The 26,010-nt window shown below is 37.4% G+C and overlaps 1 protein-coding gene across 3 annotated transcripts in view; it reads left to right on the top strand.

Moving 5' to 3' along the window:
* LOC118933319 (sestrin-3-like) overlaps positions 1-25,624 on the top strand; it is a 63,850-nt gene extending 38,226 nt beyond the window's left edge. Inside the window, exons 2-6 of one of the 3 annotated variants that reach the window (XR_008992268.1) lie at positions 3,622-3,708; positions 5,247-5,429; positions 9,788-10,021; positions 13,298-13,446; positions 25,604-25,624. Coding sequence is in view for 1 of the 3 variants with exons in the window: in XM_057487514.1 (XP_057343497.1) it covers positions 3,622-3,708; positions 5,247-5,429; positions 9,788-10,021; positions 13,298-13,303 (510 nt within the window). In the remaining 2 variants the exon portion in view is untranslated. Of the gene's footprint in view, positions 1-3,621; positions 3,709-5,246; positions 5,430-9,787; positions 10,022-13,297; positions 15,660-22,272; positions 22,962-25,603 lie in introns of those variants that run through there. The other 2 variants (XR_008992267.1, XM_057487514.1) reach the window with 2 other exon arrangements.
* Positions 25,625-26,010: the final 386 nt, after the last annotated feature.

Genomic DNA, 26,010 nt, shown 5'->3' with positions numbered 1-26,010 from the left:
TTGCCCATTTCCTTTGGACTTCGATCCAAAAAAATTTCACCAAGGGTGAGGTCAAATTGCTTACCGTCTATGTTTTCTTCTAGGAGTTTTATGGTTTCTGGTCTAACATTCAAGTCTTTAGTCTATTTTGAATTAATTTTTGTGTATGCATTGATGTTTTATGTTATGGTTTTAGAGGGCTTCATTTTTAGAATTTAGAATATTGCTTTTATTATAGAAAATTAAGTAGTCATTTCTCCTCTCTCTTCTCCTAGTGGGAAGGACTTCAAAACGTGGGAGCCTCCCCCTGGCTATTCCTGCTCCTCAACATGCCTATGGAGAAGGAAGTTACTTCTGATTGGAATTTTTGTGGCTTAGAGATAATCACACTTAAAATGGAGACACCAAAGTATTTTTCAATTAAAGAAATTTAACAAAAAATTTAAAAACTTAAAAGAACTAACACTCAGATACACCACTGGTAATCCCTAAGTTGTGAATACTTAATGGATAGTAAATTTAACAGTAAGCATTGTTAGGGTTCCCATTTCTTAAATTAACCTCTACTTCTCCAAGTTTTACATTTTTCTTACTTAAAACTTCAAACCTTTACGCTAGATATACTTACTCCTATTTTATTCAGGGGGAAGAAAAAAACACAGATCAGGCCATTGCTTGGGGAGTTACATGTAATCTTTGAATTTAACCTTTCCTTAGCTTTCAAATTGAGGTCTAAGAGTAACTGGCATATGTTAGATATGACTTTATAATGGAATTTAATGGTTTTCAATCATGGCAAATATGGACTAAAAAATCTGTGGTGCTATAGAATATGTGAAGGAAATGACATTTGAGGAGTCTACTGTGCACGCATGTTAGGGGCTCACCCTGTTAACCTTATTCACACAACGGCCCTGCGGATTTTCTTTGGTCTGAGACCTAACACTTTTTCTAATTTTATATAATTCTATTTATTCTGTTTTAGTTCCCTGGCAGTAAATTTGCGCCAATTTAACTCTTCTTAGATAGTCATCATTAATGCATAAAACTTCTTTTAAAAACAGGATAAAAGAATCAGAGTATCTCAGCCCTTGACAAGAAAGACCAAGTGCCTTTATTCCAGAGAAGGAAGTAAGTTTATCTGTCTTAAAATATACTAAGTGTTATGTATATGTATACAAAAAGCCTTAATTGTATCTGAATAGCTCCATTTCTAATACAGAAGTAAACTTGTGGTTGCTTTTGTTTCTTATTTATATGTCAGAAAACCGGAAATATTTTATTTTCAACTTCACTTAAAAGTTTGTGTATATAATAATCTACCTTCTTATTTTAGAGTTAGATAGTACTGCTAGTCTAGGAAAATAAAAATTTTACCATATTTCATTTCAAACATAACTTTTCTGAACAAAGCTGCTAACTAATAAAATTTAGTATTAACCTGAAGGTTTTAGGTTTTAAAATGGCTGTGGTTTCATGGTGGTTAAGGGTTACAGAAATGTTAAGATATTTTGAAATGAAAAAGTAAGTTTCCCAACTAGACCTAATAAAATATGATATTATGTCCCTAATAGTTACTCCTTTCATGTGGCTCTAAGTCTCTGGACAGCATGTCACAGAAGGCCCAATGCAGTCTGCACCTTTGGTGAGGGTGGGAGTCAAGACTGTGAATGCAGAAAAGAGAGGTTGTGAAATGACGCAAGGAGATGATAATCCTTAACAATGTACAGGACCTTTTACATTCCTGGATGTCTCTCAGATATACTTGGACTAAGAAAAATTTAAGAATCACTAATTGAGTTTTTCTCTGTTTCAAGGAGTTACTAACTCAGGTTAAGTACAGTTTTGTAAACTTATTCGCTGTTGACTGCAAAAACATTACTTATCTTAAAGCACCAGAATCATTCCTATATTGTTCTGAAATAAATAAATATTTATGGGACACCTGTTATATTCCAGCCATTATTTTAAAAGAAGGGATGAGTAGAATTTAAATAATACATGCCAGGACATTGCCAGAGTCAGCAATTCCTTCAACTTCATTTCAACTTTTAGTAACATTTAAATGAAAATGTTAAAGGAAAGTTTAACAGAAATGTTTTGGGAACTCAGTGACTATGCATTAGAGAGACTGTTGTGCTTCTGCCTGCTTCCCTCTTAGGGCATACGGGCTGCTCTTAGTGGACTGATTGCCACATATACATGAAGACTTCCTGAAACACAGCAATTTTCACAGTATGTGTTGGAAGGTAATACGGTTTGCAGAAGCCACTGATTTTTCAGGATCTGTCAAATCATATGAATCTATTAATATATTTAGGTATCAGTTAAACAGAAGAAATGTCTGCTGGGGAAGACAGCAAAAACAACAAATATTTTATGCCTCATCGTATGTGGTTTATCTGGATCCTGTTTAATATGTTTTTAACTATTATCTTGGTCCTTGTAGTTGACGAAATGGGGAAAATGAACAAATGCAAGTACATTTGACTTTATAATTAGCTGAAGTGAAATTGCCTCATTTTTACACTATTGCAATTAACATTTTCTCACAGTTTACACTTCTTTTGGGGTTAGATTTTCCTCAGTCAGTAGTGCCTTTACATAATTTGTACATATTTTTCAAAAGAGACTGTAAAGCCAGCCCTGAAGAGTGCTTTCTTAATGGCAGTGTAGATCTCTGGAAAGACCATTGGTCTAGATTTTAGGAAACCTGGATTCTAGACCAGGCTCTGCTGTTACCTTGAATTTAAACTTGAATCTGTTTTCTTACCTAAAATAAGGAGTACGTTCTGCTTAAGTCTAGAACTCTAGCTCTAAAATATCCATAATAATGAACCAGTCCTAGAATATGCCCACATAATTCCCACAGAGCTGGATCCTTCTACAAGGTGCTAATAACCTTTTAACAACTTCAGAGCCAATTATTGGTGTGATGCCCAATCTGTCATTATGTGTCAAGCTGCATATAAATAACCTGTTTTTGAGAAAGCTCTTTTGATTTCCTAGAATGGAGGATGTCCATTTTAATAAATTGTCTTGTTTTTTAATGATTAATATGATAGGCTCAAAATAGGAATGCCAGTACTTAAGTGTACTTAATTTTTCAATTAACACATTTCCTATAAATTTTCCTATAAATATTTTCCTTTGTCCCTATAAAAAGTTCAGAAGCCCTTTTTTATGTTGAATAGCAAAAACAAGCAAAGGATCAAACTGAAAGTATTTATATTAAGATAGTGTGATTAAGTATCTTCATAGGTTGCTGAGATAAAATTGTAAGTATATGTAATCAAATGCCACTTCTTCAGCCTCACCGCAGACCGGTATGTCAACAGCCAAGCAAGTGGGCCCCGAAAGCTTTGCCGTGTGCGCCAGGCAAAGCAATGGGAGCTGCTTCTCTTTGGTTTCATAGCTGTGTGTGTATAATGTTCGTTAATTTGACATTTGTTGTTCAATAAATTGTGGTCCCAGAGCCAAAAATGAGTAGTGCTTTCCTTTTTGTTTCTGGTATGAACAACTGCATAATTTCTGTGGCTGTTAATATCAAAAGAACAATCATTTGCTTCTGTAGTGGCATGATTTATGTAAACTACAGATCGGTTTACTTTTAAATACCGTTTCGTGTGTCTTGGTGTCCAGGTCATCCAAGCAGACACAGCGGATGATCGCACCAACTTCCTGGTGGAGGAGTACTCGACGTCCGGCCGCCTGGACAACGTCACGCAGGTCATGGCTCTGCACGCCCAGTACCTGGAGTCCTTCCTGCGGAGCCAGTTCTACATGCTGCGCATGGACGGCCCCCTTCCCCTGCCGCACAGGCCCTACATCGCAATAAACGTGCGCTTGGCCTGTGCCCTGCCCCCACCTGACATCGTCCTCGCTCCTCCCACCTAATGTTACGGGTATGTGCACAAAGCTAGCAGCACTTTATAGGGATAAGAATTGAAGAAGCCTGTGGCCTTTTGGATACATTTTGAATGCTTTATACCACTTAATTACTTAACATTTCTCATTTAATTATCAGTTTAATCTCTTATGATTAAAGATGTTTGTACGATCGATCCAAAGCAATATCGCTAATATCGCACAAGTTTTGTTTTTGTTCTTGATATCTTGTTGTTATTATTATTAATACAAAACAGGTTGTAACATTTTGTTTAGTCATTTTATACAGGAAGAATATTACTGATTTGGCCAACTAAAAGGGAAATACCAGTCAGCACCCATAGAGATGCTGGATAAGAGGAAAGCTCTGAAATGAGTTACAATATTTCTCAGTATAGTACTTGGTACAAACTAGTTAACTAGTTAATACTTTTGCGGGGAGAGACTTATAAATTGGGACCATAGGCAGCAAGGATGAGAAAGGTAGGCTGAAACAGGGTTACAGGTGGACTATGACAGAGAAAGAGGAAGGAGAACAGCAGGATGCAGGTCTGCCTGTTTGGAGAGACTAGAGCAGCTGGGCTGGCAGAGCCAGCAGAGGGGGCCGTGAGCTGGCAGATTGGTTTTTACAAGTTTGATTTGATCATCTTGTCTGTGCTGTGTCACTTGCACTTTGAATGACAAAAGGGCAGCATCCTGTGTTTTACTGAATGGTGAGCTTGACTAATTTCAGCTTAAAGTTCTGGTAGACTTAGAATGCTTACAAACCAAGAGATAAACAAAATACAGAAAATAGAAAGAACAAAATAGTGCTATTTTACTAAGGATCAGCTCTGAGTAAAGGAGCAGTGAAAAGTCTGCTTTGCATGGATTTACCAAATTGTCAGTATCAAAGCTGATTTTGAATGCATAGGAAGGAAGATGTCAGGAGCTTCAATTCTACCTCAGTAGGGTGCTGTGCATGGATAAGATGTGAAATCAGTTATCTTAAAGGGGATAAGAGGTATCCAAGTTAGCATGCATTCTGAATTGGTAAGATACAAATTAATAACATTTTATTATGGTTTAAATAGAATACAGTTGGTATCATTTACCATAATGGAATGGACATGTATTTTCTCATGTCTAGGTTGACCCAAATTCTAGATGAGGAAGTGACTGTCTTTGTGTAACAATTATTTTGCTTATATAAGTATCCATGTATTGACTCAAAAATCTATGGCAGCACTGTGATGAAAGTTCTAGAAGGAGGAGGGATCTGTAAGAAAATTATTGGCCATAAAAATTATTAAACTCCATCTAAATTATTTGTTTAGAAAAAGAGTAGGACTCTTTTCTAATGATCGTTTAATCAACTAACTCTTCCTTTTGTGTTTTAGGCTGCAGCTAGGCACCAGTGTTCTTATTTAATAAGCAAGCATGTGGATGAATTTTTAAAGACAGGAGGTATTGCTGAGTGGTTGAATGGTTTGGAATATGTACCACAAAGGCTGAAAAATCTTAATGAAATAAATAAGCTGCTAGCACACCGACCCTGGCTGATCACAGAAGAGCACATTCAGGTACTGAGTGTTTCTTTGAAATAAAAAAGAAGTATACTAATGATTCTAAGAGTTACATGGTTTTGTTTTGTTTTTTGCTTAAGAATTAATTTTGCTTAATCTTTAAATAATTATAGGAACTCGGAAAATAAAAAATAACATTAATATGTGTAGAAGAGAAAAATTTAGAGAGTCAGTGGATTTAATGAATATACAAATGAATACTTTAAGTAATCAGTAGTTAACTATACAAGTGCTTCGGTGAGTGGCTATGAGAAAAGTTGGTTCTATTTTCAAGCAGTGGGTACAACAAAGGAAGCCCTGGCGCAATCAGAGACCTGAGTTCTAGTCCTCCGCTCTTACTCACAAGTTTACGACCTTTAGTAAGTTAACTTCTGAGGACCTCAGTAATTTCCCCTTCTGTAAAACGAGGGACCTAGATTAAAGGAGTTCTACACTCTTTTCTAGTTCTAAGTGGTGTGTGAATGCTTAAAGGCCTCTAGAAGCTGGAACTTAAAAGAGAAATAAAGCTGTGATTGACTGGAGCACTTGCACATCAAAAGGAATGTCCATCAAAAGCCTGCAGAGTGAGGCTATTACAAATACCCTTAGCACTGTGTGTGTACTTGGTAACTACTCAATCAGTGAGAACTGTCATGTCATTTACCATCAATGGAAGCCTTAAGTATTAAAAAATCCCTGCTTCTAATGCATAGAAATGCCTGTTTTTAAAAAATCTTCTTAGACTATATGTTTATTTTTTGCTCAGTTAAACCAAACTTAACTTTTTTTTCTCCCAAGCATGTATGTTCATTTTAATTTTTCTCTTTAGGGATTGACAGTATAAAACTTGAAGGTCTCTGTTTTATAAAACACATATATTCAAAATATTTTGATGAGGAGCATTTTAATCATGAAGACAGCATGTCACTGCGAATCTGGTTAAAAGTCTGGTAGTCACTCAATGGTACCAACAGCAGCAATAGCTGGAGTCTTAATCATAAATATATTCGACACACACATCTCGTACTGGCCAGCATTTACAGTTGCCGCTTTAAGCTCAGGATGGAAACTCTCCACCCGCTGACATGCTCACAAACCGCAGTGGGGCCGTCACGACATGTCTGTTTTCGAAAGATTTCTGGCTTCCGTAGCTTCACTTTCGGCGACACTTGTACAAAGTCACATCCATTCTTTTTGAACAACATGTAGGATGTGCGCAAAGGTGGCTGGTTCACAGACCCTATAGATCCCCCATGATCCTGTGTCTGTGTAGGAAGTGTTAAAAGGCTGAAAGCTGTGGCAGAGGCCACCTCGACGAGCTGGGCCAGCTTGCTAAGTGGATTCACTCCCCCTCCAGAAAGAGCGATCCTGGTGGCTGATTGGCATGTGCGCGGCCATGAGACAGAGTGCACCCAGAGGTGCCCAGCCTAAACCAGACTCAACTGCTTTCAGTCTGTATGCTCTCAGACTTTGTGTAGCTACCTGGGAATGTGAGACACAATGCTGTGCTGAGATTTATATTCTAGTTTGATGATATGTCAGTTAGATAAAGGAATTAATTTTAATTAATATAATTAGTCTGTGCCAGATACTTTGGTGGGTCTAAAAAGATAGACCCTGCCATTGGACATGCTTGGAGGCTAGGGGAGGAGAGGCAGAGATAATGGCCGCAGCACAGTAGTTTATGAAGGCATAAAGAGAATGGGATCAGGACATTTTATGAAAGAAGTGACATTTGAGGTAGGTCTTGAGAACTAAGTGGGAATTTTTAAGTACAGAAGGGTATTTCGGCCAGACAATAATGTATGAAATATTATGGTGTCTTGGAAAAGTAGCTAACAGCTTCAGGTTAGGAATGGTTATGTAAGGTGGAGGATGGGAGGTGGGAAAAATTGGGATCATATTGTGTCTGACCCAGTGAATACTGTGTTCAAGAATTTGTGTTTTATCCTCAGGAAACTATAGTCTCCAGAGTAATAGTACCTCCGGGATACATAAGACAGTCCTTCAAAATGCCAGAGTGTGTGTGTGTGTGTGTGTGTGTATTCTTAACCTTTTAGGTTTCTGCATTTTACAATATTAGTACTACAGTACATGTATATAACTAATCTATATAAAATGTATTTTGTAAGTACATATTAACTTATAAATAAATGTACATGCTATCAGGAGTTAGGCCTCCCAATTGTTACTGTCAGAAGTATATATAATCAAAAGAGCTTGGAGGTCACAATGATAAAGAATCAAGATCCATTAAAGGTTTCTGAGCTGAATTGTAGTATAAGCATTTTCAGCGAATGCAGAAGGTAAATTACAAATGGTCTAGTGTAGAAGTAGAAACGCCAGACATAAACAGTTGCAGTAATCAACCTGCAAAATGATTTTTTTTAAGCCATGGAGAGATAAAGAGGAGAGGTAAGGCTGTACGTTAACTATTCTCAAGAACAATCAGGACTCGGTGACTGGTAGGATAGAGAAAGGGAGTAGGACAGGAGAGTAACTCTAACGTGTCTTCCTGACTGAGCAGAAGGCACTGCTGTGAGCAGGATGGCATACACAGGCCTGCCAACAGTCTATGACATCGATACAGTGATGTCCGGTTACAGAAGGAAATACAGGTCCATAGTTCAAGGTAAGGGATAGATTCAAAATAAGATCAGGTATATATTTACAGATTAGCAAAGGTCAAGTTGTAAGAATGAATGATCCTTCCAGGATTTACTGTACCAGGAAAATCATGAGTAGAAAAGAGCAAGCCAGCATTTTGGAGGGGCTGTGGGAAAGGGGGGCCTGTGAGGAGGGAGGTGCATCTCAGGGTTGAAAGGATGCAAAGAACTCATGGAATTTCTGAGGTTGCAGGAGATTAATTTCAGGAAGGGAGGAAGTAAAGAAAATGTAAATCCTGCAGAGATGATAAAAGATAAGGACTAGAAAGGAATAGATTTGGTCTTTTGGAGGTCATATGTGACCTTACTGAAAGAGCTTCAGGATTTGTTTAAAAAAAGATTCTAGATTATAATGAATTTAAAAAGTATTCGCTGTCCTTTCAAGTTTAATAATAACCCTGCAAAGACTGGTAAAGGCATTATAAATTCTACCAGTCCCTTGGGAAATCTCTTTGGCAATACTATCAAAAATCATAAAAATATTAATATTCTTTGCCCTAAAAGTCCTATTAGGAATTATTTCTAGAATATGAGCAAAGTTTCCTTAACTTCATTAGCATGAAGATACTAATAATAGCAAATAAGCAAAAATGTAGGAGCAGTTGACATATCTAACAGTAAGGAATAGGTGCAGTAGTTGTGTACATGCATTAGTGTAGAATATATCCCATGCTTAAAATTAATATAAAACATTGTAGCCTCAAGAAAAATGAACATGTCAAAATGTCAAGTTTGAAAAGCAGATAAAAGTAGATGCATACTCTGATTATATAATTATTCTTATAAAAATAAAAGGTGATGTTTAAAAGATACTAGGGTGGTTGAAATGTCCTTTTCTTTTCCCTGCACTTTCGGTAATATGTTAAATTACATGTGTGCAAGCGTGCAAGCATGGTAGTTAAATAATGACAGTAAAGCAAAAGCAGGTTTTGGTTTGGGGCTTTAGCTGTGAAGTGAGTGAGACAAGGGTAGGCTTGCGGGAGCAGCAGCACACATGCACAGAGAGAGGACACACTGATGGGAAAGAAACCCCAAGGGATCCACAGATGGAACAGGCTCTGGGAGAAATTGGGTACAGAGGTGTCACTGTTTTGAATGGCGTCTCTTGTGAGTCCGTCATTCAGGTGGAAGATCAAGTAAGATAGTAAGATAGCATATGAAAAAGTGCTTTGAAACTTTAAAATTCTTATTGAAATGTTAGGTAGTATTCTACAGTTTCTGGCATCTGCTATAGGCTCTTTCTCCATCAGAGTAGATGCCTAAAAGATAACTAAAAGTTGACTTACTGAATTTGATTCTTATGTGATTTTTAAGGTAGAGTCTCTGCTTAAAACCTTAAAATGAATGGTTTTGGTAGATGTTTTGCTAATCCCTTCTAACTCCAGTGTTCGCTGATTCTCTTTTTGTCTTATTAAACATTTGTCTTATTAAAATAATACATCAAAGTGCTTTGAAGGCAGAAGTTCCATTGAATATATAAGGAATTTAGAAGAAGCCACAATATAATTCTACTGTTAGGTTTGATAGTTTTCATGTAACATTGTTTGACCAAAGCACGTATCTTTAATATGAGACATTTTTAAAAGGGGATTTTAAGTTTATTGCTATAAAATTGTATTACAAAAGAAATTTGGTAGATTTTCCATGCTTTCTAAAATTACTTTGTAGTATTCTGTGATTTTCATTTTCACTTTTACTTTCTCATTTCAGAAACTTGTCAAAACTGGAGAAAATAACTGGTCTCTGCCAGAACTGGTACACGCTGTGGTCCTACTGGCACATTATCATGCGCTGGCAAGCTTTGTTTTTGGTAGTGGCATCAATCTGGAGAGAGACCCAGAAATATCCAATGGATTCAGGCTATCAGTCAACAATTTCGGTGTGTGTGATCTCGCTAATGACAACAACATAGAGAACGCATCCCTTGCAGGCACCAACTTTGGGGTTAGTTTCCTTAACTGCTTTTCTTTACCATTTTGCCTTTAAACTTCCTAATGTTAAAAACATCTGGAGAGATTTTATTCTCTGACTAAACAGTATATTACACACTTGAAATATTTTTGCATAATTTTTACTACTATAAAAATTTAACCTGTACCAGAAGTTCTGAATTATCTTTTTTCTTTTTTTTAAAATTAATTAATTAATTAATTTTTTATTTTGTTATCATTAATCTACAATTACATGAAGAACACTATGTTTACTAGGCTCCCCCCTTCACCAAGTCCCCCCCACAAACCCCATTACAGTCACTGTCCATCTGCATAGTAAGATGCTGTAGAATCACTACTTGTCTTCTCTGTGTTGTACAGCCCTCTGCATGCCCACCCCCCCACATTATACATGCTAATTGTAAGGCCCCCTTTCTTTTTTCCTGCCCTTATCCCTCCCTTCCCACCCATCCTCCCCAGTCAACCCTTTGGTAACTGTTAGTCCATTCTTGGGTTCTGTGATTCTGCTGCTGTTTTGTTCCTTCAGTTCTTCTTTGTTCTTATACTCCACATATGAGTGAAATCATTTGATACTTGTCTTTCTCCACCTGGCTTATTGCACTGAGCATAATACCCTCTAGCTCCATCCATGTTGTTGCAAATGGTAGGATTTGTTTTCTTCTTATGGCTGAATAATATTCCATTGTGTATATGTACCACATCTTCTTTATCCATTCATCTACTGATGGACACTTAGGTTGCTTCCATTTCTTAGCTAAATAGTGCTGCAATAAACATAGGGGTGCATCTGTCTTTTTCAAACTGGGCTGCTGCATTCTTAGGATAAATTCCTAGAAGTGGAATTCCTGGGTCAAATGGTAAGTCTATTTTGAACTTTTTCAGGAACCTCCATACTTCTTTCCACAATGGTTGAACTAATTTACATTCCCACCAGCAGTGCAGGAGGGTTCCCCTTTCTCCACAACCTTGCCTCATATGTGGAATATAAGAACAAAGAAAAACTGAAGGAACATAACAGCAGCAGAATCACAGAACCCAAGAATGGACTAACAATTACCAAAGGGAAAGGGACTGGGGAGGATGGGTGGGAAGGGAGGGATAAGGATGGGAAAAAAGAAAGGGGGCATTACGATTAGCATGTATAGAGTGAGGGGGGGCATGGGGAGGGCTGTGCAACACAGAGAAGACAGGTGGTGATTATACAGCGTCTTGCTACACTGATGGACAGTGACTGTAGTAGGGTGTGTGCTGGGGGGCCTTGGTGAGGGGGGAGCCTGGTAAACAGTGTTCTTCATGTAATTGTAGATTAATGATACCAAAATAAAAATAATTAATTCCATTTTATAGAAAAGCATTTTTCTTTAAATATTTTGAATCTTAACATGTACATATGAATACAGTGGTAAGGATTTACCAAGAAGGGGAAAAAATAACCAGTAATCAGTAGGGATAAGGTAGAATCAGACTGAATTTGAGAATCCTTCCTGAAAGAATTGACAGCTAAAAAACAAACACTGAGTCCCTCTAGATCACTGTAGTAAGTGCTGGTTGCTTTGTTGGTTTATTTATTATTTTTGAAGGAATGGTAATTATAAATAAAACTAAGCTCTCATGAAGCTTCCATCAGAACACAAAAACAAAACTATCAATCAGTATAAATTAATGGCCTGTAAGTTTAGAAAATAAGCAATGAAAGGACAGTGAGCAAATGAGTGCATGAAATTGAATGGTCTAATCAGCAAGGCAAGCTTTTTTTGAAGAAGGTACCTTTTTGAGCTAGAGTATAAAGGATTTTATGGAGATAGATTTTTAGAAAGGAAATTCTCAGTTATGAATATATTCAATTTGACTCTGTAGTGTATCCTTTCTGAGAGAGTATCAGAAAGGCTTAATGGAATGGAATTAGAATTGATTTGTTAAGTAAAGTATTTTCTATAATTTTAACTTAAAAAAGAAATTTACTGAACAATCAACTAATAATGAAACATTCTGCATAAAAGACACTATTAATGTGGTTAAGTAACAGCTATTAGACCATTTACCGTCTTAGTAAGTTATCATAGAATCCTCACATTTTAAAACATACATTGTACTTAGCTAATTAAGAAAAATAAATACTAATAGAATTTAATTCAGTTGTGACAAATGTTATATTCGAAATAGTAAATCACATGTCATGGTTATATTTATCTGTAGGATGCTACTAAATAAAGTTTATATAAAATCCTTGAGATAACTTCTTTTTAACTAAGCATTATGTTTGGGATAAAAATTAACTGAAAATGTGGAAGTGAATCCCACAAGCTCTCACTACTTTTACCCTCCTGTCTGCCTCTCCAGCCATTTCCTCTGCTGTCCCTTCTGTTAATATGGATGAGCTGTCTGCTCCTGTGCACTTCGGCACAAAATCCCATCTCCCCTCATCTTCTGAAGGTCCTTATTCTAGCGATTCTACCTTCTTTCTCCTGCATAATCAGCTTTACTCTTTATTGGATCTTTCCCATCAGTATAGAAACATGCTATTTCTTTCATCTTTAAAAAATAACTCCTTTCTTTACTCTTCTTTTCCCTCTAATTGTTGCCTCATTTTTATGCTCCCATGCACAGCATATCTCTTTGAAAAAATGTTATATATTTACCATCCCTATTTTCTCATCTCCCATTCCCTCTGGAACCCACTATCCTGTCAGGCTTTTACTCCTCCCTTGCCAAAAAACCTTGGCAGTGAGGCAGCCAGTGACCTCTCTGTAGCTACTCCAGCATCAGCCCTCGGTTCTCACTTTCCCCGACGAGTCAGCGGCATTGGAGAGATGGCTACTCCCAATTCTTGGAACGTTTGACTCCTGCCTTAGGGCTGGACCCTGGAGCCCCTTCTCCTGATACTCGCCCAGGTGTCAGCCTCTCAGAGACGCCCTCCTGCCCACCCTGTCACAACCACAGCTGCTCTCTTCCCGACTTCCTGTGCCCTCTGCTCTCCTTAGTGGTTACCGCCACTGACATAGTATAGGGTTGTCTTTTTAATTTTTTTTTTCTCCAGTAGAATTTAAATTCCATGAGACCAGGGATTTTTGTCTTACTTTGTTCAGTAGTGTATCACCAGTTCACAGAGGAGTTCCAGAAGGTACATGGCATATGACAGGCACTCAGTATTTGTTAGATGAGTTAATGATTGAGCTCTTGGTATTTAATTACTAGGTAACAAAAGTCTCAGTATAACTTTAGAAAATTTTATTTTGTGATTATAAAGCTGTTGTCACCTTGCTCATAGGTATGATGACTATGATTATGGAGAAGTTAATCAATTACTTGAATGAAGCCTGAAGGTTTATGTTAAGACAGTGAGTGACCTGCTGTCCTGAAAGAACTAGCAAGTGCATGTATGATAGTTACTGGCGTCAGTTCAAATACTCAGAAAAGGTATGTTTCAGGACCGGACATTTTACCATAGATAAAGGTTCAGTATAATTAGCAATAATTATGAAAAACTATACAGGAAAATAATAAATTAGCGCCATTATGAAAGTGGCATCAGCTAGCCATCTGTTTACTTTAATTTTACTAAATTTAGGTTTATTGAATATTAACTAAATTTTGGTCATATTTTGTCCAACGTGGTATATAAAGTTTAGTATTGACCTTTGAAAGATTAGACCCGAATGTTGATATTTTTGAAGTACATTTGTGAAGGCGTCTATCATTCTAATGATTAATAAAAATCAAGCCTACTGAGATGTTGTTAGATGTAATTGTATCTTGGCTCAGAAGGCATGTCCATTTAGAGATTCATTAACTCTAGCCATTAGAGTTAACACATCAGAACAATAGTTTCTCATTCTAATTGGTAATTTAGTATTTTGACAATATAATGCAAGACCTTTGAGCCAAATATATTATTTATTATGTCAGAATATTTCTTTGGATGAAATACATAAGAATTGTTATTTAGGACCTAAAAAGTGTTAAACATCTTTACCAACATTACCATATAAGAATTGGCTTTAAATCCTACTGGTTACTAAAACCCAAATTTCTCCCCCCCCATGACTTGGCCTAGTGGTCTCTCTCCTCATAGGCTATCCGGAGATAGGCACTGTAGGGTGTCGTAAGTGTCAAGACAGACCCCCATTCAGCTCATCACCGTGACTTCAGCCAGGTTCAGCCGGATCTCACTGAAGAGGAGCATGGGTGGCAGTGTTTATGAAACTGACCATCAGAAAAGGCTTTTCTTCTTGTTAAAAATAATTTTTGCACTTATCAGCACATGGAGGGTGCTCAGCAAATATTAAGAGCACTCTCTAAAAGGTTTTCAAGGCGTAGAGATTATCAGGAATAGTAGCTTGGGGTACATTTTTTTTATAGGTCATAGCTATAAACCAAGTATTTCAGCAGTTTTGTCTTGCCTGGGTTATTGAGAAAGGTCCCTGGTAATCGAAAATAGAGGATTAAGAATTTGTACCCTGGAATCTGACAGACATGTATTGAATTCCAGTGTTACCACTTACCAGAGGTAGGCCCTTTGGTAAATTGCTCAGTCATTGTTTATTTTGTTCATTATATAAAATGGTGACCATAGATACCAATACCTCACACAGTTTTTGTAAGGATCAAATGAGAGAATATATGTGAATTTTAACACGCTGCCTTGCGAGTAGTGGGCTCCATACGTGTTTAGTGCAATTATCTTGGCCAAATCTAACTCATTATATCTATCAGTCAATATCTATTTATGGGGATTGTCATATGATTACTCAAAACTATAGCCTTTTAAATACCAAGTGAGACATGTGAGTGACTCAGATAACTTTTTGAGAGAAATGACAGAAATAAATATTTTTGCTTGTCTCTTTGAACGTAGCAAGTCATAACTCTCAGCTTGTGTATCACCATCCTGGAGTCTCCTGCAGGACAGAGAAACCTAGCTTAGTAATAATGACAACAGCCCTTTGCAAAACTTCCCTGAGATTGGGTAGTTCTTGTTTCTTCCTTAGGTACATGGCCAGTGATCAACCATGAAGAAAAGTCCTCAGAGATTGCAAATAATTAATAATATGAATAATTAAGGAAACAGACAATAGAGGCAGAACAAGTTGCATTTGAGCCCAACCGACAGGGATGGATCCTGAAAAATCTTGTTCGTTTATGTTATTATTTTGAAATTTTCATGTTTCCTTTTTAAGAGTCTTTCTTGCTCTGTCCCTCAGGTGGAGGCAAAGGGAACCAGGAAGGTGTAATAGGAGGGCAAAAACAGTGGGTGGGGATCTACAAAGGAAATTGTAAGGCTCTTTTAAGTGGTTATTGTCTTGCAGAGGGACTTAGGTGAAGCTGGCATACTTGTTGCTGATCTGCCTCAAAGACAGTCAGGTAGGAGACCTGCCTGGACTCTTCCTTTGGCTCACTGTCCTTTATCTGGTTCATCCAACAGCTCTGATGCAAGTAGGAATGAAGGAATAAGAATCAAGAAGTGAGAAACTGTCTTTCCTGCTTAGATATGAGCAGGTAGAGCATGTAAATGTGAATTAAGATGATAGTCAGAAATCTTCAATACAAAACATTTATGAGCTGTACAGTGGTGAACAAAACTGCAGGCCTAATTTGAATTTATATACCTCAGACAACCCTAATTTTTCTAAGATGGTTGCATAAACATGAAACAAATTGCAAGGCCTATGTCTTGGGTAGTGTAGCATAGTGGTTCCCAGCATGAACTCTGGTATTAGATCCCTGGGTTCAAATCCAATTACTAGCCTTTGGCAAGCTATTCAATATCTTATTGTCTTTATTTTCTCATCTGTAAAATGGGGATGACAATATCATTAACCTATTAGAGTTGCCAATTAGCGTTGTGAAGATGAAATGAGTTAATACATGTAGAGCACCTAGAATATTGTTATCCCTAATGATCTGATACTTGTACTTGGCATATATTATTTAACAAAGTCTTTATAACAACCCTATAAGTAGATAATATTAACTCCAGTTTACAAATGGAAGCTACTAATCTTTGGATCTTTGAAAGACTTTGATTTGGATTCTACCTCTTAGATGTTTGGCTTGATCAAGGTATTTAAAAATAACTGAGCTAATGTTCAGACACGGTCTATCTCCCAGTGTTGTTAGAATTGAATGAGTTGATACATGTAAAGCACCTTGTACCTGTGGCTTTGCACATCTCTAGAAAGCATTGTTCATGTTATATTTCTGTAAATGGGATACCACTTTCATTTCTAATACAGAAATCCTTATTTAGTAATATTCAACCTCTTTTAAATAGGGTCTAGTGATGAAAAACACTAAGTGATCCATTATTTCTGAGGATTTTTTAATTGCCAGGAAGTTCTTCATTGTGATTAACTGACTTCTTATGAGTCCACTGAGCCTAGTTCTGCTCTCTTGAATGGCACAGAATGAGTCTAACATAGAGTCCTCACAGTCCTTACACAAGGTGGGTGAGGGGAAGGCAGGGGCCAAGGGTGTCTATGCAAAGATTCCTGGGATCTGTGAACTAAAGTGGGGGAAAAAAAATGACATCTTTATATTTACTTATCTCTAAGTTTAGATTTCCTTTGATTATGAATATAGACAACAAACCACAGTAGTTTTAACAGTCACTATGAATTATTTGTCAACAACAGAAATCACACATGTTTTTCTAGCACATTCCAGCTGTTCCAGAAAGTCTGAAATACCACTGACAGCTCGAGTTTGTGATAAAGAACAAAAACATTATTCTTAGAAAGCATCTGTAAGTGTCACTGAACTGCCAAAGGGCGTAAAATATTTAGAAACCCTGGTCTAATTCCTTGTTTGAGTCAGGTCTTCATATATTAGAAAACAGCTATTTCCCCAAGCTTTCTCTTTCCAGACCAAAAGTTCCTAGTATTCTATCTCAGGATTAAGTCGTCGTCAGGAAGGGCAGCCTGGCAGGAGCTGGTGTGAGAAAGGAGATCCTCCCACTGGACAGATGGTGCAGGTGGCATGGGAGCAGGGGCACTTCCTCTGTGGACGGTACAGAGAAAGCCAACAGAAAGTGCACGGTGTTTCAAGCCAGCAGTCCGTGTGCCTGGATGGCATGGAGGGTGAAGGTGGTAGTAACAAAGTAGCAGAGGTGTGCCAGCTAATAGACAGAGCTCAGAAGGGGAATGCACATAACGTGTCAGGCAGCAGGCTAGGCAATGTGCAGACATGATTGGTTTTATCATCACAGCAAACCAAAATGGTAGATATGATTTCTTCATTTTATATATGAGAAAACTGAAGTTCAGAGAAGTTTACATAACTTACCCGAGTTCACCCAGCTGCCAGGAAACCAAGCAGTGAGTCAGGCTGCACGGGGGAAAGCCAGTCAGTTGGTGAGCATTTTCTGGGGCATGGTGGGAGAATTTCAGCTATTGTGGGTGTGGCTGAGTTAAGCAAGACCTTAGTTCTAAAGTGACTTGGGGAATTAGGCAAGATGTCAGGATACACTTAGGCACAGTGAGCAAAACAGAGACCACTTATCAGAACAGATCCCCAAAAGGGTGCCCGTGGGTCTAGCACAAAGGGTAGCAGGCACTGACCCTTTCACCTCCATGCCTTCGCTCATGCTCTTTTTCCTGGTTGATTCCTACTAGACCCTCTGTTTTGACATCCAAGCCCCACCCTTCTTCCCATTAGGTAGACCAGATGCCTGTCAACTATCATCTGCCATAGTGGCCTCAGCCAATTTTTAACACCCTTCTTTGCTTTCTCTTAGATATTTTCCCCTTTTGACCTGGTGTGACTTAACAAAGGCATGTAGAATCAAGGCACTCAGCTTCAACTGAGATTGCCAGTTTACCTAGAGTCACAATTAAATGACTAGCAAGAGTGTCAATGAGTGTATTTCTAAAGCAGTAATTATTCATTTCAAGAAAAATGTACTGATTATTTCATCTAAAATGGTCAGTGAGGTTTTTAAATAGGTGAATGTTTCCATTGTGTACTTTTCCCTTGGGTATTTGAAACCCAGGTGTGCAAGCCATTATGCAAAAAAAAACAATATTAATTATTCTTTATGCAAAAGATTTATTAGATGTGCATTAGTGAGTCTGAAACACTGTATAAAGGACAGGATTCACCCTAGTGTTGGAGACTGGATGCACCATAATAGAGACAGAATTCATTTCAATTCAGGAAGTTTGTATTGAGGAAATGCTATTAACGGAAGGTACTTACTCTGAGTGATTAATCAGTAAACAAGATATGCTTTCCTCCCTCAGAGACTTTTTTAGTTAATGAGACAGACATACTATAGAAAAACATATAGAGGTTTAAATAAAGTGTTAGATAACAATACCTTTTTCCAGCTAGAAATAAGTTTTTATAGGGCAGACATTGTCTTTTTCTTTCCTTCCTCCCCCCCTTCCTTTCTCCTTCCTTTAATTAAATTTAAAAATCGTACAGAGCCTCTAACACACATGCTTCTTACAAGAGATTTCTAATAAATTTCAGGTGGATATGTTGAACTCAAGTATTCTCATTAAACATTTCACAATGGTAGGCCTTCATCATTAGACACTGTAGAGTGTATGTCTACATGAATACTCTAAGAGAAACTCTTTTTTGCAAATTACTAGTTGATTTATTTGCAAATGGAAAGATTTTCCTTTTAACAGTCTCCTGGATGATGATGGTGGTGGTGATATCAGATTTTATCTGTGCAGATAGTCTGAGTGTTAGAAGTCAGGTTGATTTCCCGGAGCCGTAGTTTATTTGTAAATGACATTGCTGTACTAATGATCTCCAAGATCTCAAACGGCTCTAATGTTTATGTACTTTATTAACACTTATCATGAGAGCCCCATTTTTTTTTATGCAACCCGTGACTCAGTTTTATAATGGTCATTCAGTTCTATAATGGTCACAAGACTGGTGTGAGGGAAATGTCAAGATGTTTTAAGTGGAATTTCATATAACACGGTTTAGCATTAAGAAAATTGTGTGTATGTTATTTATTGGTCAAATTTAAGTCTGAAAAATTCCCACATAAAATAAAAGTCCCCCAAAACTTTATTAACTGACTATGCTGGCAAGCATCTCCTTACATAATACCAAAAAGACTTATTGAATTAAAGGCATTAGCATATGAACTTTCAACCACATAAATGAAACTTAGTTTTATGTGTGTTTGAAAATGGAAAGAGATCCTTAATATTGAAGCAGCCATGACTTTCACCTTCAGAATATTAAAAGTACATTGTTAAAATGTAAATTATCATGGGGAAAACAGTGTAGCACAGAGAAGGCAAACTGAATCTGTGGCATCTTACTACACTGATGGACAGTGACTGCATTGGGGTATGAGTGGGGACTTGATAATATGGGTAAATGTAGTAACCACATTGTTTTTTCATGTGAAACCTTCATAAGAGTATCTATCAATAATACCTTAATAAAAAAATTTTTTAAGTAAATTATTAGTTTGAAAACTGAAAGTTTTTCTTAAAAATCAATTTCTTTGAATTAAAATATTGAGTGCACTGGAATAAAATGGAATATATACTGCACACTTAAAGAGATTTCTTCTTGAAGTTCACAGAGCTTTACAAGCGTGAATAATGTGCAAAAGCATTAGCCCCTGCTATTTATGACAGTTATATAAAGGAGGGTAAGAGAATAGTCTTTAGGATTTTTTTTTTTTAAGTTAAAGTTCTTTAATTATTGACATTGTGACTTTCAGTTAAGTGCTATATGTTTGGATTGAGCCTTAACCTTTCTTGTAATGCAAGCAAAAAAGTGTAGAGGAACACATAGGCAAAGGCAAAATAGCCCAGCTGAGATGTGTAATAGTGACAGGGGTACAATAAGACATGAAGGTAGCTAGAGAGGAAATGGACAGGCAACCGAGGCCTTTCCTGGCTCCCATCCCCAAGTTCTCCCAAAGCTTACTACCTTGTATCCAGGGCAATTTTGGTCCCTATGAGAACCCACCCACAACTGGTTGCCTAAGGGCTAATTCCTGTGTCTTTCTCTGAAAGAGGGGTGTTTGAAGCTGTAAAATGAATAAATAGAATGATAAAGTGTAATTTACCAAGGTGTGAATATGCCCTAGGCATTATAAAAATCTAATGAGCCATAACTCTCCTATAGAACAGTTCTTTAAGACTTGAACACTTTTGTACCGTTTTGCCCTCTTTTGTTTTTTCACTGAGCACTCACCAGAGGAATGAACAGAGTGGTACTCAAGTAATATTAATATCCAATAATCAATAGGAGAAATAACAGCTCTAAAATATCACTGTGGTGTTAGATATTCCAAAGATACTTGCAAATACAGTGTGAATATCAAACTCTCAAAATTTAGAGTTCTAGTAATAATTACACATATCATCATCTGATGTAGATAAAGAATAGCCTCAGAAACCCTCCCTTTGTAGGTCAGCGTTCACTGCTGCGTGTGCTGTAATTACGTATACTAAATGAGCTACAGCTTAAGCTAATAATACCACACTGTGTCCTCGAAAGCTGTAATTATACAACGCATAATGCATGCTTGGCAAGATTTTCAGTGTTGGGAATCTACTGTCAAATAGCATCTGGCAGAGTTAAAAGTCCAACTTGGGGGTTAAAATAATTTGGTCTAGACTAAACTAATTCAGGGCACTGGCTCAAGCAGCATAACTCACATGCCTATTAGACAGACAAACCAATGATAATGAATACTTCTAGAAATAGTGCAAAGTCTTAAATCATAATCACATTACTTAAAACACAAAACATTTGTAGGACTGAACATATGTCACATGTCGATGCACTGTGCTGGGTGCAGGAGACTAAAATAAAACAGGAGTGGAGGAGAGAATTTCTGACTGCCGATTACTCATGATCATGACATGGAGTGAATTTGTGTTTTTCACACAGATACGTGCAAAGTGCAATGAGTTACCAATACTATTGATAGCTCTGCTATCTTTAATGATGACCTACATTAAATCACTACTGTTTTATGTGAAAATGCTTCCCTTAAACCTCCTGTTCTTCTCATATTTTCTGATAGAATCACACAGGATTATCTTCATAAAAATGTTTCCGTTCTGAATTTCTCCCTCTTTGCTAAGCTGTGATATTTCACTTTGAGTCTTGCCTACTCTAGGAAGGGCAGCTAAGATTATGTCATTGCTACAAATTTGTTTTTCCATCTGTCCTACTTAATAGATTCAGAGAAGTCCATTCTCTCTAATAAGGGTTAATTAGTATTATCATTTATTTAGTATGCCTTAGCTTTGAATTCCATTTAGCTTACAAAAAGCTTTATATACAAATTTATTTGGTAGTGTGTAAAATACATATGCTTAAATTTTGTCAAGTGCCACATTTTTGTTCTAGTAGAAATTACTTGTAGGCCAAGTGATTTCTTGGACTTTTTAGGTAGTAGAGAAAAATACAGTCTAACTGATTTAATCATTTTCAGGTACTTTTTTCTAAAGGCATCTAGATTTCTTGTGAATATTTTGGGAAATTTCCAGACCCTACTTTATGTGTTTGCATGGAAACTTTGTCCAAGGTTATTACTATGGTGCATAATTTAATTTTGTACATATTGTTAGATTCAGGGAATGGTGTATATTTTCATGCAACTCATCCCTTGAAGCTCTTATTAAGCAATTAATTTGGATCATCAGGCAAAAATGATTGCTTTGACTTAGACATTTTTTGATAGGTCATCATTTAGGAAACTATTCAAGAGATTTTTTTCGTCCTCTAATACATATGATTAAATTTTCTTCTCATTATGAGTACTGGTGAGAATGTTGAGAAGTTAGTAAGTACAGCTATTCCAAGAAACTCATAAAATATTGATTACTGCTCTGCTCACTGAGATAAAGCAATAGAAGTGGTTTACCCTTTTGTTACATAATAAATTCCTGAAATATGTAATTATATTGAAAAAAAAGGATTGAGCATATGAATAAGGAAGCCAAAAGTAATTATAGGTGTTTATTAGGCAGAATTGAATAAGCTGATCACTGAAATGCAAAGCAGAAATTATATGTGCCATTAAACTAGACCAGCTGATTATTGTACTATGCTCCTCAAGGGTTCAGTTCACTGCTGCTCTTGCTGTATGTAGGTCACCTTATTGGTTTCTCTCTATCTGCTTCAGAGAAAGTACACAATTTCTTTTTTTTCTTTCCTTCTTTCTTTCTGTCTCCTTTCCTCTTTCTTTCTTCCTTTCTTCCTTCCTTTCCTTCTTCCTTCTTCCCCCCTTTCTTTCTTTTCTTTTAGATGAGATAATCTCAACTGAATCAACAAAAAGACTATAGACATAAGAGATGTTACGAGAATGCCAGATACAAGATCCTTTTACAGAAATCAGTGGTGTTCCTCTGCGTCAGCCACAGTCAACCAAAAATAAGATTCTGTGATGCTATTGGTAATAGCAAGTAAAAAATTATGAATTTAACCAAATAAACAATATATAAGATCTTTATAAAGAGAACATTTGAAATGTATTTTCACATACCAGAAAAAGGTGTTAGAAACAACTAAAGCAAACAAGGAATGAATATCTGCAACAGACAAAACATTTTGTTAATTAAACAAGAAAATGGTAATAAAGGTCTAAATAAATGAAGTGCTATACCATATTCATGGAACCAATGGCAACAGTGTGAAGATGTTGTTCTCCAAAATTAATCTATACATTCAATTCAATCCCAATGAAAATTCATTTTAAAAAATGAATTCAACATACTTATCCTAACATCTATAAGAAAGCTAGATATTTTATGAGTAAGCAATTATGCAAAAGGGCAGTGAGAGGGGCACCCATTGCCAACTATCAGACAGCTGGTATGTGCACATGGAGAAAGGATTAATAAAGCTTTTAATGGATATTAGGGAAATGTCATTTTGTGGAGAAAAGTGATGCTGGATTCTTTGCTTATACCAGTGTTTCTCAACCTTATTTTCATTGCTGTCCTCTTAAAAAACCTTTTTTAGACCTTTTTCTTAGTTTTTCTCCTTTCACAATTAAATTTTAATATCACAAATATTGTATAAATCTGTTTATGGCCCTTGAAAGGGTGAAATCCAGTTGGATTAAAGTAAAAAATGGAAAAGGTAAATCTGAAAAGCTGATGGAAAAAGAAAAAAGAAATACATAGATTATTTTTCTGTCTTTAAGTACAGGAAGAATTTCTTAGACCAACTCCCCAAAATGCAAACTCTAAGATAAAAAGGAAATGGATGTAAAAGATTAAAATCAAAGACTTCTCTTCCTTAAGAGATATGAGGCAAAGTTGATATCCAGATCATATACCAGAAAAAGGTATTTGAAACAACTAAAGCAAACAAGGGATGAATATCTGCAACAGACAAAACATTTTGTTAACTAAACAAGAAAATGCTAAACCCAAGAGAAAAATGAATAAAGAATATGACCATTGCATTCACGTAACTTGTCTGGGGCTGAAACCCCCTTTGGCTCCGAGCTACATGGGGCATTGCTAAAATTTGTTTCTCACTACAGTTGGTCAGAGTTCAGCATGTGATCTGAGAGTCTCACATTGCGGGTAGAAAGGGGGCCACACTTTAGTGACCTGAGGGAAACAGAAGGACAAGAAGTGGAGAATTTGACTTCAGCCCTCTTGGAGCTGGGCCAGTGGATGTCTGTGTGGTAGACGAGTGGGTGGTGGGAGTGATGAAGGCTAAAAGGGAAGTTTCTTCCCTCATTTCACAGTTAGGAGCAAATTAAAGACTTAAAACATTAGCAATTTCCTTGCTTATAAAAGGGATTCTGCCAATTTCATATACCAGCTACTGACCTAATGTGTTATTTATATTTTGATATTAAACTTCTTCCTATTTTGTGTCAAGAGCATTTGTGAGGTATTATAAATAAAGAAAGAACACTGGCTGGTCCCAGGAAATAAATATTTTTATGTATACCACATATTAAAAAAGTGATTCTCCTCACACCTTCAGTGATTGGAGTCGGCTGGTTGATCTCTCCCTCACCCACCGGCTCAGGGGCGAGCATCAGGGCTGTCAGGCCCCAGGCCCCTTTCAGCGGGGTTTCTGCCTTATCCAGAGAGGGGCTTCTTCTGTAAGGTCAGAGATGGTTCATCACCATATCCTTGATTTAAGTAGCAAGATGCAAGATATGGAGGAAAGAAGGTACTTTCCTTCCCTTTCTTGGCATAAACTGGAAGTAACACTCAACACTTTGCCCCCATCCCAATGGCCAAAATTTAATCACATGACCATACTTAACAGCAAGGGATTCTGGGAAATGTCTTATTTACTGGGTTGCTTTATGCCCGCATACAATTTTTATTACTCTTGAAAAAGAGGAAAATAGATGTTGGATGATGACTACAGGTCTTACCCATGGTAGGATATTCACAAAAAAATTGATCTGATTTTTGGGGGGCAGTGATATGAGCTTACTCTGATAATAATGAAGGCTATGAAGAGTTCAGTTCAAATAATTTGAATATCTGACATGATCCCTGTCCCTATAAAGTCCACGAGGAACTTATAGCTTCACTGGGGAAGACAAGAACATAAACCAAGTATGTTTATATAAAATAAGGTTTTAAATTAAGTGTACTGAAAATACCACGAAAGATATGCATGGAGGATTGATCCAGATATGAGGTCTTTGAAGATGCTTTCACTGAATAAGGATGAACCAAGCCTGAAAGGAATAAACATAAAGGGCTACAGAAATTAAATGTTAAAACAAAGTTTCAGCAATGCCCATGTAGCTCAGAGCCAAAGGGGGTTTCAGTCCCAGACAAGTTCACTCTGGATTTGGTGAGACTGAAAAATGACAAAGGAATGTTGTGGGTCAAAAGGGGCTTCTACCAAGCTTTATTTTCACTGTGGCAAGTCAAGCACTAGAATCTTGTCCACCTCCACTTCAGTCTCTGTCTCTGCTCCAGGCTCTGCTTTTCTCAGCTCATAGCATGGGGCGGAAATCTTTTTTATATCAACACAGGCAATAATGGCTTACAGTCAACAGGTATACAAGCATGTGCCTGTGCAGTAGCTAAGTATTACATCATCCCACATACACAGTGGGTGAGTAGATTAGGATCAGGTGAGGATCCTGGCCACGGAACTTCCATTTTCCCTACATCCTGTAGCTGATAGCTGTAGTTTAATTCCTTCAGCAGAGTGCTAAAATTATCAGTAGTCCTGGCAATATTTTCCATGACATTTTCAGGGAGTCAGCAGCCCCCCAAAAGCTGCAGCACATTCCAGTTTTGCTACTCTTGGTGTCAAAGCATTTCAGGAGCTAGCCCTGGGTGACATGGATCTCCTTTTGTCTTTCAAAAGAGGAACAGTTCAGGGTCTGTTCACTTGGTTATGCCCTCCATAAGTAAAACAGCACTTGGTAAAAGAATCAGCTGTCGCCCCGGTTTCTTGGGCTCTTGCTCCCACCTGCTAATATAAGATCTCGGTGTTCTGCAAAGGCCCTGCCCAAAGCCAAGGTTTTTGAAGGTCCCCAGGGTGTCTCTCCAAACAAGGCTGGTCAGTTACCCTACAGTAACAGTCATTTCCTTTCCATCATTTCACCTCCACTGAGCATGTCAATCCCCTTCTCCAGACGGAGCTGATGTGCAAGACTCTGCTGTCGCTGCCGGTGATGCAGGCTCCTCACAGGTGGAGCTCCGGTGGCCGTGACGCAATGGGTGGAAACTGCCTCCTGCACCTCTATGAGGCTCACCAGTGCACACTGCTGCCATCTCACCTGATGTTTGTGAACAAACACTTAGTGTTTATTTACTGCACACATTCCTGTGTGGAATGTGAGTGTGCAGGGCCTGATCTGATGGCAAATGTGAGTTGAGGATACTATGCAGTACTCAGAATGGCCCCTGCCCTCCTACAGCTGTGGTGTCTACTTCTTTTTCTCGGAGAGTGATTCCCTCCAGAGGGCTCCTCTTCCCTCTTGCAGATTCTTGAAACCCTACCCCTCTGGCTCACCAGAAAATCCCCAAAATGTCTGAATTC

Source organism: Manis pentadactyla, chromosome 10 (assembly GCF_030020395.1).
Source record: "Manis pentadactyla isolate mManPen7 chromosome 10, mManPen7.hap1, whole genome shotgun sequence".
Lineage (NCBI taxonomy): Eukaryota > Metazoa > Chordata > Mammalia > Pholidota > Manidae > Manis > Manis pentadactyla.
This window is presented reverse-complemented; position numbering and strand designations above follow the sequence as displayed.